A 16704-nucleotide genomic window follows, 5' to 3' on the forward strand; every position below is an offset into this window, starting at 1 on the left:
TTGAGAGCTTGCATAAATGTATGCACAGCCTTGCATATGTAACAGTATAACTTTAAACCGTCCCCTCGCCCCGACACGAGCGCGAACCAGGAACCCTCTGCACACATCAACAACTGTCGCCCACGAAGCATCGTTACCCATCGCTCCACAAATGCCACGACCCTTGCAGAGCAAGGTGCAACACTACTTCTAGGTTTCAGAGCAAGTGACGTAACTGATTGAAACGCTAGTAGCGCGTACCCGCTAACTAGCTAGCCATTTCATATACGTTACACATACACAGTGCCATTGTGGTGGAATAAGGGAACTGCTTGTCAAGCTTTGAATGGGGAAAATATGTTGAAATTGTGAGAGTAATAATTGCATAATTTTTTCGATTTCATTGTATTTCCAATGTGAATTCATGCAACATATCTTGACAGGCTATATCATATATAGTAATTTGACCACATCAGTGCATTTGTTACAATAATATCCTAAATAAAGTACAGTCATTTGTTAAATTAGAGGCACGTGTGTAAGTGAAAGCATTGTTGAAATACTGTAAAAGATTGAGATAACGGGGAGAGATAATGGAACATTTAATAAGAGATGGCTGATCTTGCTCTGTTGGAACATTTGGCACATGCTGCATTTCGCAGAGAGAAGGTTTTTAGCTACAGGTGGGACTTTTTTTTAAAGAAAGTACAGATTGGCTCGTCAGATATCGTTTCCCAAAAACAATCTTATTGGATTTTTGCGAGGATTTTAAGGCAAGTCGTCCAGATTCCGAGGCGGCAAAGCATCCTCAAACAATCACACTACCACCACCATGCTTGACCGTTGGTATGAGGTTCTTACTGTGGAATGCAGTGTTTGGTTTTTACCATGCATAATGGGACCCATCTCGTCCAAAAAGTTCATCAAGACTCTAGGAAGAATGTTCTATGGACAGATGATTCAAAAGTGTTAGTTTTTGGACGACATGGGTCCCATTATGTCTGGCGAAAACCAAACACTGCATTCCACAGTAAGAACCTCATACCAACGGTCAAGCATGATGGTGGTAGTGTGATTGTTTGAGGATGCTTTGCCGCCTCGGAACCTGGACAACTTGCCTTAAAAGATGGAACCATGAATTCTGCTCTGTATCAGAGAATTCTACCGGAGAATGTCAGGCCATCTGTCTGTGAGCTGAAGCACAGCTGGGTCATGCAGCAAGACAATGAATCAAAACACACAATCAAGTCTACATGAAAATGGCTAAAAAGCAACACATTTGAAGTTTTGGAGTAGCCTAGTCAAAGTCCATACCTAATCCCAATTGAGATGTTGTGGCAGGACTTGAAACGAGCAGTTAATGCTTGAAAACCCACAAATGTTGCTGAGTTACAGCAGTTCGGCATTGAAGAGTGGGACAACATTCCTCCACAGCGATGTGAGAGACTGATCAACAACTACAGGAAGCGCTTTCATCCAAACATTGGGCTGTGAGATGCCAATGGCAAGCTCCCGCTGAAAGTGACGATTGTCAAAAACCCGAGGGCTGATAGCATGTAGGAATGGCATGCGTTTGCCTTTCTAAAGTAGGTGTTAATAGAAGGAACTAGAGAATTCTGAAGGAGAATGTCAGGCCTGTCTGTGAGCTGAAGCTGATCATAGTCATGCAGCAAGACAATGATCCAAAATAGGCAAGTTTGCATGAAAATGGTTAAAAAGCAACACATGAAGTTTTGGAAGTCCAGACCTAATCCCAATTGAGATGTTGTGGCAGGACTTGAAACCAACAGTTCATGCTTGAAAAACCACAAATGTCTCTATGTAAAGCAGTTCTGCATGCAATACTTGGCTAAAAATCCTCTACAGTGATGTGAGAGACTGATCAACAACTACAGGAAGCATTTGGTTGCAGTCATTGCAGCTAAAGGTGGCACAACAAGTTATTGAGTGTAAGGGGGAATTACTTTTTCACACAGTCGTGTTGCATGACTTTGTTAATTAAATAAATAAAACAAATACGTAATTGTTGTTATTTGTTCACTCAGGTTCCTTTTACCTAATATTAGGTTTTGGTTGAAGATTTGATAACATTCAGTATAAAAAATATGCAAAAGTAGTGATTCGGTCTTGAACACATTAGTAGGGGGCAAATACTTTTTCACAGCACTGTATGTATGTGTGTGGCGTAAGGCGTGTTGTTGTTTTATTTAGCAGATGTTATTTATAGACATTGAGGTTTGATTCTCCATTAACTTTAGCGTGTGCCTTGTCATTAGGATAGTGGAGCAGTCACAGCGTTCCAGAATATTGATGAGTGGGATGTTCCCATCCAGCTGAGGGATAAAGCTGCTGCCTACTAACTAGGTAGTGACTGGAGGAAAGTATAGCATCAAGGAGACGATTGCTGCAATAGGCCTACATTACTGAGCAGAAAGGACGGTGTTCCTTTTCTATTTTGGCAATCCATTCAAGATGGATGGTCGGTCACCACACTCACAGGATGAATATTCCTTGGGCCTCATTTATCAATATCTATAATTTACGAACGAAATTTAGAATGTTCGTACGCATAAAAAAAGGTGTGATTTATCAAACAATCCCCATACTAGCATCAATCATATACACACTAGTAGTAGATATCATTACCGATTGTTCTCAGTGCTCGTGCATGACCTTGGCTAGTTGCATTTCGAAACGCACATAATTGACCACATATGGTCAAACCCATCACTTTAAAGCCGGTGGGGAATATACAACGCTGTACCATGAAATACCACCGCGCAACCAGAAAAATAGAAGATTTAGCAATGGCAAATATTCTTCAAATGATTAACTAACACTCACCAATAAGCCATCCATCCTAAACAGCTCCCTCTTGTAGGGGTTTAGGCCAACATTGCTGTTCTGCAGAATGAACGAGTCGTGCATTCCCCTGAGCCAATTTGCCACCACACTCAGCAGATTATTTTACCCATAACATAACCTATCACCTTCACATTAAGAGTGGAAGTATTCTTTTGTTCACATAGTTGAACTCGTTTTGGGATGGTGCTTTTATGGCGTTGTGGGTGCCGTCTATTGTTCCGTTCGTATTTGGGAATTCATTGATAACAAAGAAAACGCTCTTAACTTAAACCTATTGTGCGATGGTGTATGGAAATTGCATGATACTGTTAATTTTGCCTATGATTTCATCCAAAACATTGGCTCATCGAGGGCTGTGAGATGCCAATGGCAAGCTCCCGCTGAAAGTGACGATTGTCAAAATCCCGAGGGCTGATAGCATGTAGGAATGGCATGCGTTTGCCTTTCTAAAGTAGGTGTTAATAGAAGGAACTAGAGAATTCTGAAGGAGAATGTCAGGCCTGTCTGTGAGCTGAAGCTGATCATAGTCATGCAGCAAGACAATGATCCAAAATAGGCAAGTCTGCATGAAAATGGTTAAAAAGCAACACATGAAGTTTTGGAATTCCAGACCTAATCCCAATTGAGATGTTGTGGCAGGACTTGAAACCAACAGTTCATGCTTGAAAAACCACAAATGTGGGTCCTAAACGATATAATAACCTCCATCGATAAAAGACAATACTGTGCAGCCGTCTTCATCAACCTGGCCAAGGCTTTCGACTCTGTCAATCACTATATTCTTATCGGCAGACTCAACAACCTTTGTTTTTCAAATGACTGCCTCGCCTGGTTCACCAACTACTCTGACAGAGTTCAGTGTATCAAATCGGAGGGCCTGTTGTCCGGACCTCTGGCAGTCTCTATGGGGGTGCCACAGGGTTCAATTCTCGGGCCGACTCTTTTCTCTGTATACATCAATGATGTCGCTCTTGCTGCTGGTGATTCTCTGATCCACCGCTACGCAGACGACACCATTCTGTATACTTCTGGCCCTTCTTTGGACACTGTGTTAACAAACCTCCAGATGAGCTTCAATGACATACGACACTCCTTCCGTGGCAGCCAACTGCTCTTAAATGCAAGTAAAACTAAATGCATGCTCTTCAACTGATCGTTGCCCGCACCTGCCCGCCCGTCTAGCATCACTACTCTGGACGGTTCTGACTTAGAATATGTGGACAACTACAAATACCTAGGTGTCTGGTTAGACTGTAAACTCTCCTTCCAGACTCACACTAAGCATCTCCAATCCAAAATTAAATCTCGAATCGGCTTCCTATTTCGCAACAAAGCATCCTTCACTCATGCTGCCAAACATACCCTCGTAAAAGTGACTATCCTAATGATCCTTGACTTCGGCAATGTCATTTACAAAATAGCCTCCAACACTCTACTCAGCAAACTGGATGTAGTCTATCACAATGCCATCTGTTTTGTCACCAAAGCCCCATATACTACCCACCACTGCGACCTCTATGCTCTCATTGGCTGGCCCTCGCTTCATATTCGTCGCCAAACTCACTGGCTCCAGGTCATCTATAAGTCTTTGCTAGGTAAAGCCACACCTTATCTCAGCTCACTGGTCAGCATAGCACCCACACGTAGCACGCACCCAGCAGGTATATTTCACTGGTCATCCCCAAAGCCAACTCTTCCTTTGGCCGCCTTTCCTTCCAGTTCTCTGCTGCCAATGACTGGAACGAATTGCAAAAATCACTGAAGCTGGAGTCTTAAAATTCCCTCACTAACTTTAAGCATCAGCTGTCAGAGCAGCTTACAGATCATTGCACCTGTACACAGCCCATCTGTAAATAGCCCACCCAACTACCTCATCCCCATGTTGTTATTTATTTTTTGCTCTTTTGCACCCCAGTATCTCTACTTGCACATTCATCTTCTGCACATCTATCACTCCAGTATTTAATTGCTAAATTGTAATTATTTTGCCACTATGGCCTATTTATTGCCTTACCTCCCTAATCTTACTACATTTGCACACACTGTGTATAGACTTCTCTGTTGTGTTATTGACTGTACGTTTGTTTGTCCTATGTGTAACTCTGTTTGGGTCGCACTGCTTTGCTTTATCTTGGCCAGGTCGCAGTTGTAAATGAGAACTTGTTCTCAACTGGCCTACCTGGTTAAATAAAGGTGAAAAAAATACAGGTTGTGCGTTAATTAAATAAATTAAATAAGTATACATTTTTGGGGTTATTTGTAAACTCAGGTTCCCTTTATCTAATATTAGGTTTTGGATGAAGATCTGATAACATTCAGTGTCGAAAATATGCAAAAATAGAAAGAATCTGAAAGGGGGCAAATAATTTTTCATGGCACTGTACATGAAAAAGACAGACAGGCGGACACATTTGCATACAGACACACACACAGAAAGAGAAATGGGGAATCATCCTTGACATATACAAGGACAGAAAATATGTGCAGCAGCATAGTTTGAGAATGAACCTCATTCAGAAACAAGGTCAGGGGCATGCTCTTTCTTTACTTTGCTGGTAGTTGTCTCCTGCCACAGCAGCTTTACAATGGTGACAGAGTGTTAGCCAGTCCAGTCCGGCACAGAGGTCTAGTAATGAGGGTCACTGCTCCCTGTTAAAGCCCAGCACATCATACTGTACCACACCACTCTGCTGACACTTGCTCTGGCACTGGCCCTGGCCAGGCATGTTGGACAGGACTCAAAGCACTGAGGGGGTCACACATATTGGAGTCACTTCCTGCCATGGAGGCTAACCATGCAATAAAAGCAACACAATGACCTCCTATATAGTGGCATGGTCAGCAGTATGGGCAAAATCTTCAAATTGTCTGACATTTAACAATGTCACTTACTTTAAACATCTCACAGAGGGCAGTGATGGTTCATAGTGAAGCTCCACTCACTGATTCCCTATAAAATCAATATTTTAGTTTAATGCTCTTCTCACTTCAGCTTTATGTTATTTCCCATAGTAATGTGTTCAATGCAACATATTCTGGTCTGCATCCTTTTGAAATGAATCAGCCTTAACATGAATCGAAACATCAAATTTGTGTCTGGAATGTTTTACTGAATCGTGATGTGATTCTCACCTTTGCACAGCTTTCCAAGACCCACCAGGTGGCACTATCAACCATCAGTTACACTGGCTGTGCCATCTCCATCTTTTGTCTGACCATCACTCTGGTGACGTTTGCAATCCTGTCGTGAGTATCCCTCCATCTTTATTGTTCACCGACTCAGTCAAAATAAACGTATCAAAGCACCTCACGTGTGTTGTGTGCCACACATGCTCTGTATAAGTGGTATTCACCCCATTATGATTAAATGTTATGTCAAACGTATTTGATACATTTCTTGTAATATTACTTATCATTTGTGTGGCCTTGCAGGACAGTGAGCACTATCTGTAACCAACGCTACCACATCCATGCCAACCTGTCCTTTGCCATTCTGGTTGCACAGATCTTGCTGCTCATCAGCTTCCGCTTTGACCCGGGCACGGTAAGCACCTCATAACCACAGCCAGAGTATTTCACTGGCTAGAACCAGGAATGGATTTTGTACCTACTGTATGATGATCAAGAGGAAACAAAGCATGATGACAACTGTGATCATGATGTAGCCTAACCCCTTTCCTCTCCCAGCTGCCCTGTAAGGTGATGGCTGTGCTTCTCCACTTCTTCTTCCTGAGTGTGTTTGCCTGGATGCTGGTGGAGGGCCTGCACCTCTACAGCATGGTCATCAAGGTTTTCGGCTCCGAGGGCAGCAAGCATTTCTACTACTACGGGATTGGCTGGGGTACATCTTGTAACTGTATTAATTGACCTTTTTAGGCACACATGTCTTACTAACAATGATGTGATTCCCATTCGGATCAAACTGGCTCAATCTGTGTTTCCACTTATACCTGTAGTTATATGCAACAATCTGCTTTGTAGGGTTGCAACATTCCAGTTACTTTCCCAAAATTCTCAAGTTCTCCAGATATCCCGGTTGGAGGATTCCAGGGTTACCTGCTCATCCCCTCCTAACTCAAGGAATCCTCCAACTGGGACTTCTGGAATATCAGGGAATTTTAGGAAAGTAACTGGAATTTTGCAACCCTACTGCTCTGCATCAAAAGATTGATACTTTACAATGTTTGGCACAATTAAAAGGATGACCTTTTGGGATGACCTTTTGGGTCTGGTTTTAGCAGACCTCTGGTTTGGCTTTGAGACTGCCCTGGTCTCTGTGGCCCAGAGTGGACAGACAGACAGGATAATGTGTGTGTGTGTGTGTGTGTGTGTGTGTGTGTGTGTGTGTGTGTGTGTGTGTGTGTGTGTGTGTGTGTGTGTGTGTGTGTGTGTGTGTGTGTGTCTGTGTCTGTGTGTGTGTGTGTTTAGCTGTCTGGGAACAGCCTCCACATGCTGGAGTGATTATTGGAAATAAGATCCCATTTTTATAATTTCCTATGTTGTTGGCTGAAGTAATGCTGCGATTTGTGGCCAGCTACAAATGAAGTAGCATAGACGTGTCCAGCAGCTGGAAATATAGCTGTTAGGACATCTGAGTTTTGTCGTTTACAGCTCCTGTTATTAGCAGTGAAAAAAGGCTTCTGATCCTTTATTCTTAATTTCCTCTTTTGGCGTAACAGTTTAATTGTTCTGTGCCGGGGAAGTCTGGAAATCTCTGTGGACTCAGTAAGTCATTACAACATTAAACAAAGAAGCTTTACCAATAATATAACCATGTTGGTGGAAATGAGTAATGACAAAATACCACAGAAAACCCTAATTTAAAAAAAAAATCCTGTGTCCTCTACTCTCGGTCTGTCTAACTTTCATCTAATACTCTTTGCCAAACTTGATTTGGACAGCATTAGACTGAAGTCAATATAAGGATGCACATACTGGACAATGTAATGTTACAGATGTCATGATGTGTGTGATATCTCTATATCTTGTGATTAACATTTCCCCTCTTCACCCAGGGTCTCCACTGGTGATCTGTGTGGTTTCTATGACATCAGCCTTGGACAGCTACGGAGAGGTTGGCAAGTAAGACACTGTCAACACACTCTAACCTGGACATTCAAAACCACTTGTTAGCACTTTGTGCCATTGAATAGGGTTAAAATATCGATACTGGTGCCATGAAACAGCCATTTATGTATAAGTAGTTTACACCAACAGGGGAAATGGCAAGTATAATGTGAGGGATGTCAACCTAGCTTGTTTTGTCTCTCCTCTCTCCCTCAGCTGTTGGCTGTCTTTGAAGATCGGGGCTATTTGGGCCTTTGTGGCACCAGCACTGTTTGTTATTGTGGTAAGAGAACTGAAGTAATCACCACTATAGTTGACTTCAGTTCTTATTGAACAACTATTTAAGTGTTTGAGCTCAAGCTTTTTATTGATAAAAGTGATTTTTTGATATTAACTGATGTGTGTTGTTTTCTCTCTGTCTCAGGTGAATATTGTGATTCTTATATCTGTGACGAGGATCATCTCTCGTATTAGTTCAGAGAATTACAAGGTTCATGGAGATGCCAACGCAGTCAAGTGAGTCATCAACTCTGTCCTAAAACCTTCATGGTGATAATGCTATCCTGACTCACTCAGTCAGAATGATATGAATACAGTACTTATAACATCGTTTGCAGATAGTTGACACTTAGTGTGTTTGTGTCTCTTTGTGTGTATAGGCTGACTGCAAAGGCAGTGGCTGTACTCCTTCCTATTCTGGGCATCTCCTGGATCTTTGGGGTACTGGCCATCAACGATCACTCACTGATGTTCCAGTACATGTTTGCTGTGTTCAACTCATTACAGGTCAGTAGCCTACTGTAAATGTACCATTATTCAATCTAATACGGTACATCAAATTGGTCTTTATTAATAGCCTTTATTTACGGTAATTGACCTCAATCATGTGGATCTTTCTAAAGGGATTCTTTATTTTCCTGTTCCATTGTCTTCTCAACTCTGAGGTAAGACACACCCTTCATGTTGTTATAGTGTTGATATATACTGAACAAAAATATAAACGCAACATATAAAGTGTTGGCCCCATGTTTCATGGGCTGAAATAAAATATCCCAGAAATGTTCCATATGCAGAAAAAGCGTATTTCTCTCAAATTTTGTGCACAAATGTGTTTTCATCCCTGTTAATGAGCATTTCTCCTTTGCCAAGATAAGCCATCCACCTGACAGGTGTGCCATATCAAGAAATTGATTAAACAGCATGATCATTACACAGGTGCACCTTGTGGGACAATAAATGGCCACTAAAATGTGCAGTTTTGTCACGCAACATAATGCCACAGATGTCTCAACTTTTGAGGGAGTGTGCAATTGGCATGCTGACTGCAGGAATGTCCACCAGAGCTGCCAGAGAATAATTTAATGTTAATTTCTCTACCATAAGCCACCTCCAACGTTGTTTTAGAGAATTTGGCAGTACATCCAACCGGCCTCACAACCACGTGTATCCACGCCAGCACAGGACCTCCACATCCGACAGCTGATGGAACTGAGGAGTACTTCTGTCTGTAATAAAGCCCTTTTGTGAGGAAAAACTCATTCTGATTGGCTGGGTCTGGCTCCCCAGTGGATGGGTCTATGCCCTCCCAGGCCCACCCATGGCTGCGCCCCTGCCCATTCATGTGAAATCCATAGATTAGGGCCTAATGAATTTATTTCAATTAACTGAATTCCTTATGAGTTTTAACTCAGTAAAATCATTGAAATTGTTGCATATTGCGTTTAGATTTTTGTTCAGTATAGTTTCTGTTTTGTTTCTAATGTCTGGGGAGGTTTATGAAATATTGCACCTGTTATTGGGCGTTCTCGTGGTTTTGCTGTAGGTCAGAGCTGCCTTCAAGCACAAAACCAAGGTGTGGTCGCTTACCAGCAGCTCCATTCGCAATATCAATGTGAAACCCTTCAACTCTGATGTTGTGAGTACCAATGTAGAGGGGTCTAATTGGGTAGAAGAAAGACGTGAATTCAACTTAGAACTTTAAATGTGAGATCAATCATTTACTCTCCTTTTTCTCTCATAGATTAATGGAAACAGAGGAGGCGTGAGCCCCACAAAGATAAACACATGGGACAAAAGCACCTACTCAGCCAATCGGATCGACCTGTCCGCTGTGTAAAACTACAGGACTTCGCTTCCAATAATGGCGGAAGTAGGATGCCATGCCAACCTTGGGTTCACAAGATTCATTGACAAACACTTGCTTAAGTATTGTGTTGTTGCCCACTGTTATATGTGATGTATGATCCACTCTCATGGACTCAAAAGGAAAAGCCTTAGATAAGGGGGTGTGTTGTGGTGTAGTTACATAGTTAGGATGTCATGCGTCTTCATGTAGAGCTCTATACACAATGACTAACCATTCTTACAGCTTCCATAGCCCACAGCCTCCCACTCCCTTACTCATTTACATTTACATTTAAGTCATTTAGCAGACGCTCTTATCCAGAGCGACTTACAAATTGGAGCATCCAATACTCCTCCACTATGCAATGATTTGATGTAAAGCTGTAACCCCAAAGGGGCATCAGCACATCATGAAGACAAAGACTCAAGGGACTGTGCCTTTCAACTTCTTTAATAAAAGACAGCTGGCCAGACGCATATGCACTCTTAGAAAAAAGGGTTCTTCTGCCGTCCCCATAGGAGCACCCTGTTTGGTTCCCATGTAAAACACTCTGTGGAAAGGGTTCTACATGTAACCCAAAAGGGTTCTACCTGGTAACAAAGAGGGTTCTACAAAGGGTTCACCTATGGGGAAAGCTGAAGAACCCTTTTAGGTTGTAGATAGCACCTTTTTTTTGTAGGGAGTGTAGGGATGGGAATTCTGAGGGGACTTTGTGAGATTGTAAGAGCCCTTGGCCTTGAGAATTTAAAACATGCCATTAACTGTTTCAGATTGTTTGTGTCCAACATTGTATAATGTGTTGAAATGTTTCTTCCCAAGTATGTGTCATGAATAATTATCAATTTGACCAGAGGCTATCCAATGTTTTGCATTGGTATATTTTGTGATATGTAAACATACGTTTAGCTTTAACTTTGAGTTTTATTGTTAATTTCAGAATGAATTATGGTTTTGACAAAGTCACAATGGAGGCTATAACAGCCTGGTAATGGGTTTGTGCAGGATGGTTATTCTATTACAGGGTCCTGGCTGGATGGTACATGAAGCATTATGTGTCGAACCAACCAATGAAAGAATAAATAACAATGTTCTTCTTTTCTGAAATATTTAATGTTCAGAAAGTGCAAAACATTGAATCTGGCACCAAACAAACGTGCCTTAGCACATACATACATACAGGGATGAATACTTTAATGTAAAAAGTGTAATCAAATCAAGACCCCCACAGTTAAATGTACTTATTTATGGATTTTGTCATTTACAGTTTTAAAAATTTGCAAAGCATCAGAGCACACAAGTCACTCAATGCTCACAATGTTTGATACTCTGCCTCTCTTGAAGTTCTTTGTTGTTTCTTCTGACAATGATGAGTTGAGATGAGTTGAGAATGCTATTTCCGAATGTACCTCATGTCTCTGTAAGCTGCATTATTTCATGCTTTTTTATAAAATAGAGAATTATTGCGTTAGACATAGTTCTGTGAATTTGTATTCGTTTTCCATTTATCTTTTTAAATTACACAGATCATTAGATTTTTTTATCATGATTTGTCTTTGAGGATACATAGTAATAGCATACACATGTATTTCACAAACACACGTCCAGCAAAGTGTATTTTTGTTGAGTTTCACTGAGATTGGAGATGTCTTGTTTAAAGTCTTGATTGTTCTGACACTGTACCAACACTTAGTCTCCTACAATAGGATTTACTTTATGAAATAATTGAAAAGCACTTCCTAGTCTTTCAGTATTTCAGAACAGACCATTCTATCATATGGACTGCATTTGTTTTGTTCTATAGTACTTCATGTTCAAGGTTTCTCTCTTATTTCTGTTGTGGAATAAAAATAGAAACAAAAAATGTATTGAATGTAATTCCTCTGTCAACAGTCCTCAGTAGCTAATGTATGTAAAAGAAATAATAATAATAATAAGTACTGTTACACCTGCACTATCTACTGTAAGTAGAAACTCCCGTAAGAAGTTACCCAGCTGGCATATAACATTCTGAGAACCATGTGTTTCATAGAGCTTGGTGAGCGCGTGGTTTTCCCATGGGTACTTGCATACTACCTTCCCACAACCTTTTGGGAATGGTGCAGGATAGTTGCTTGGTTTTGGAACATTAGCACATTTAAGGAACTTGACAAAAAACATTTTCCTGCTATTTCATTACTTTAACAGAACGTTTCATAAAAGTTCAAACATGGTTACATTTCATTTCAATTTTGTTAATGATCTAGTAATGTTTTCGAACTGGTTTGACATTGGGAATGTTCTCTAATTGTTCAGAGAACGTTAAGAAACAACATTCTTTTGTGGGAATTTCATTACTTCAGCATAACGTTTCCTACAGAGTTCCTCATGTTTCTATTTAAAGTCATCCTCAAATTGTACCAAGAATGTGAAGAAACATTCTGTGGGAATTTCATTACCTCAGCATAACGTTTCCTAAAGGTTTCCTCACTGTTCTATTTAAATTAATGTTCTCAAATTGTTCAGAGAACATTAAGAAAACTTTCGGTAAAAAAACACAAACAAACTTTAATAACGTTCAGAGAAGGTTCTAAGAATGTTATTTAAAAACATATACATTCCATTCTCAGCATCAACAAAACTCTATGCTTGTTAGGTGTGTTGGCTCGCCCACTAATGGGCCACACCTGATCTAAATGAGGGCTTGTATTCTTTGAAATAGGGTCTGTTTGAATAGACTAGATGAACAGCTCTGAATGTGTAAAAAAAACGTGGCATGCCTGCTCCATCCTGGTGGTGCAGTGGACTAATTCCATGGATAAAGAACAGAAGATTATAGGTTTGAATCTCACTGATGCCATGTCAAAATAATTAGAAATGTGTTTCCATGATCGAGCCCTTTCCTGTAGTCAAATAAACAAATCCCCTCTAGTGGCCTCATGGGTGGAATGTTGTATGGTTCATAATTAATATTATTCTTTTTAAACCCACTGAAAATTCTGTGTTTATGTCAAAAGGTTTTGTTATATGTGACCGACTGCCTCGATTCAGTTATATGTAGCAACATTTTTCATAGTGTTTTTAACATTGGAAAAAGGTGTAGATTTAGAGCTACAAAATGGTATATCATACACTGCAGTTGAGGAACAATGGGAAAGTAATTCTGCCTTGAAAGTTGATCAACCCCGCTTTTGAGAAAAAGGGCCCTTGAATATTTTTGTACACCTGCTGGAGAGCTCTTTGTCTACACCTATTCAGCATTGTTCACATCCTCTTAAGCCTAGCCCCACCTATCTCTCATTTGTGGCCTGCTGGAGGTCATTTTGCAGGGCTTTGGCAGTGCACCTCCTTGCACAAAGGCGGAGGTAGCGGTCCTGCTGCTGGGTTGTTGCCCTCCTACGGCCTCCTCCATGTCTCCTGATATACTGGCCTGTCTCCTGGTAGTGCCTCCATGCTCTGGACACTACGCTGACAGACACAGCAAACCTTTTTGCCACAGCTCGCATTGATGTGCCATCCTGGATGAACTGCACTACCTGAGCAACTTGTGTGGGTTGTAGACTCCGTCTCATGCTACCACTAGAGTGAAAGCACCGCCAGCATTCAAAAGTGACCAAAACATCAGCCAGGAAGCATAGGAACTGAGAAGTGGTCTGTGGTCACCACCTGCAGAACCATTCCTTTTTTGGGGGTGTCTTGCTAATTGCCTATAATTTCCACCTTTTGTCTATTCCATTTGCACAACAGCATGTGAAATTTATTGTCAATCAGTGTTGCTTCCTAAGTGGACAGTTTGATTTCACAGAAGTGTGATTGACTTGGAGTTACATTGTGTTGTTTAAGTGTTCCCTTTATTTTTTTGAGCAGTGTAGTAGTAGTCATTCAAAAATCATGTTCAACACTATTATTAAAGAGAGGAGTAACAAAAAGTGGAAATATAGTTAAAATTAATCACTAACCTTTGATGATCTTCATCAGATGACACTCATAGGACATCATGTTACACAATACATGTATGTTTTGTTCGGTAAAGTTCATATTTATATCCAAAAATCTGAGTTTAGGCAGGATGCTACTGTCTCACTTGGCCAAAAGCCAGAGAAAATGCAGCGTGCCAAATTCAAATAAAATACTATAAAAATCTAACTTTCATTAAATCACACATGAAAGATACCAAATTAAAGCTACACATGTTGTGAATCCAGCCAACATGTCTGATTTTAAATAGGCTTTTCGGCGAAAGCACACCAAACGATTATGTTAGGTCAGTACATAGCCACAGAAAAACACAGCCATTTTCCCAGCCAAAGATAGGAGTCACAAAAAGCAGAAATAGAGATAAAATGAATCACTAACCTTTGATGATCTTCATCAGATGACACTCATAGGACATCATGTTACACAATACATGTATGTTTTGTTCGATAATGTGCATATCTATATCCACAAATCTCGGTTTACATTGGTGCCATGTTCAGAAATGCCTCCAAAATATCCAGAGAAATTGCAGAGAACCACGTCAAATAACAGAAATACTCATCATAAACTTTGATGAAAGATACACGTTTTACATAGAATTAAAGATACACTTGTTCTTAATGCAACCGCTGTGTCAGATATTTTAAAAACTTTACGGAAAAAGCACACCATGCAATAATCTGAGACTGCAATAATCTGAGACGGCGCTCAGATGTAACAACATTTCTCCGCCATGTTGGAGTCAACAGAAATACGAAATTACATCATAAATATTCCCTTACCTTTGATGATCTTCATCAGAACGCACTCCCAGGAATCCTAGTTCCACAATAAATCGTTGTTTTGTTCGATAATGTCCATTACTTATGTCCAAGTAGCTACTTTTGCTAGCATGTTTAGTACACATGTCCAAACGTCGCGCAGATGCAGGCGAACGTTGGATGAAAACTTAAAAAAGTTATATTACAGGTCGAATAAACTTGTCAAACTAAGTACAGGATGTTGTTATCATAAATATTCAATAACGTTCCAACCGGAGAATTTCTTTGTGTCTACAGAAATAATGGAACGCAAGACGATATCATTTGGAATGCGCATGACCAAGAACTGGCACTCTGCCAGACCACTGACTGAAACACCTCCCATCCGGTCCCACATCACAGTAGAGGCTTCATTCAATGTTCTACAGACTGTTGACATCTAGTGGAAAACAAACATATCCATATCTTACAGGGATTTGAATAGCCGATGAGCTGAACATCGACCAGCCTCAGAATTCTCACTTCCTGTTTGGATTTTCTCCTAGGTTTTTGCCTGCCATATGAGTTATGTTATACTCACAGACATCATTCAAACAGTTTTACAAACTTCAGAGTGTTTCTATCCATTAGTAATAATAATATGCATATATTAGCATCTGGGACAGAGTAGGAGGCACTTCACTCTGGGCACGCTATTCATCCAAAAGTGAAAATGCTGCCCCCTGTCACAAAGAAGTTTTAATGCCTAAGGAAATTAACTTCCATGTGTCCTATCTGTGCTTGCATCATCTAGCTTCACTTGCCAGAATCCTGATGAAGCATCTAGAATGAATAAAGCTGTGGTTGTGTTCATGAAAAGAGTGACTTTGGTGGGTAGGCTGATTGCTAGCGGAATATTTGTAAGGAATGTGTTGGTGCCGATTTCTCCCCTTTCGAGTCTTTCGACTAGAGTGGTAGTTGCAAATTTGCCACCGTTTATTATGGATGATCAAATCCAGAAAGAACTGAGTTGGTTTGGTGAATTTGCTAGTGGTTTTCAGGCAGATGCCGTGAAGCATGTTGTTTCGTTCCGGAGGCAAATGTTCTTGTTTCTGAACAACAATGAACAACAGTTCAATATTGTGAGGGCATTTTCTGTTAAACCTTACTAATGCTTTTGTACTAAAATATCCGTCTTTAAGCCTAGGCATTGGGCTTGAGTTTGTTAAAGAAACTAACTCATATAAGATAGAAAAGCGTGTGTGCGCATTAATAGAGGCCTGTTCTAAGTGTTCTGTGTTTATAGAATGACCCCATGATGTCTGGGCACTCAGCCAATACTTGACAGAAACGGACTGGTTCCTCTTAAGTTAACTGGAGACAGAGTAAAGGTTGTATCCTGCAAACCAACGATAAAGCTATTGTTCTGTTTGGAGCCTGTTTCTGGGTGAAAGATACATGTTTTGTGTGTGTGTGTGTGTGTGTGTGTGTGTGTGTGTGTGTGTGTGTGTGTGTGTGTGTGTGTGTGTGTGTGTGTGTGTGTGTGTGTGTGTGTGTGTGTGTGTGTGTGTGTGTGTGTGTGTGTGTGTGTGTGTGTGTGTGTGTGTGTGTGTGTGTGTGAGACCTGTACGACCATACATCATCTGGGCCGACAGTCAAATGCACCCCAAGGCAACTTGGGGGAACCGTTGAGCTATTGTTAGAGGAAGTATGTCTAGAGTGACTTCCTGTCATTCTGGCCCCTATTGTGCTCACTCAGTTGCGACAGACTGAGGTAACCTTTTCACTCAGTTGTCTCCCCTCACACACGCACACACACACACACATATAAGGTCACGTGTTTTACAGATGCTTGCATGGGGTAGCATGACTATATAAGGCATTGTACAGGAGGCTCTCACTCCATTTCACCTGCGTGGGTGGTGCGACCAGACGTTTTTAATCAAAATAATACAATGATTGATTATTGACTTT

The 16704-nt window shown here is 40.9% G+C and overlaps 1 protein-coding gene across 2 annotated transcripts in view; it reads left to right on the top strand.

The window, feature by feature from the left end:
- The window catches only part of LOC129853332 (adhesion G-protein coupled receptor D1-like), a 74067-nt gene extending 61164 nt beyond the window's left edge, over window positions 1-12903 (top strand). For both annotated transcript variants that reach the window (XM_055919256.1, XM_055919257.1), the window contains 10 exons: window positions 5987-6090; window positions 6277-6388; window positions 6532-6685; window positions 7860-7926; window positions 8128-8194; window positions 8336-8427; window positions 8571-8697; window positions 8814-8855; window positions 9734-9826; window positions 9932-12903. In XM_055919256.1, coding sequence (XP_055775231.1) covers window positions 5987-6090; window positions 6277-6388; window positions 6532-6685; window positions 7860-7926; window positions 8128-8194; window positions 8336-8427; window positions 8571-8697; window positions 8814-8855; window positions 9734-9826; window positions 9932-10027 — 954 coding nt within the window. In that variant the 3' untranslated portion in view covers window positions 10028-12903. The remainder of the gene's footprint in view (window positions 1-5986; window positions 6091-6276; window positions 6389-6531; window positions 6686-7859; window positions 7927-8127; window positions 8195-8335; window positions 8428-8570; window positions 8698-8813; window positions 8856-9733; window positions 9827-9931) is intronic.
- The last annotated feature ends 3801 nt before the right edge of the window (window positions 12904-16704 follow it).

The sequence above is a fragment of the Salvelinus fontinalis genome, chromosome 4 (genome assembly GCF_029448725.1).
Source record: "Salvelinus fontinalis isolate EN_2023a chromosome 4, ASM2944872v1, whole genome shotgun sequence".
NCBI lineage: Eukaryota > Metazoa > Chordata > Actinopteri > Salmoniformes > Salmonidae > Salvelinus > Salvelinus fontinalis.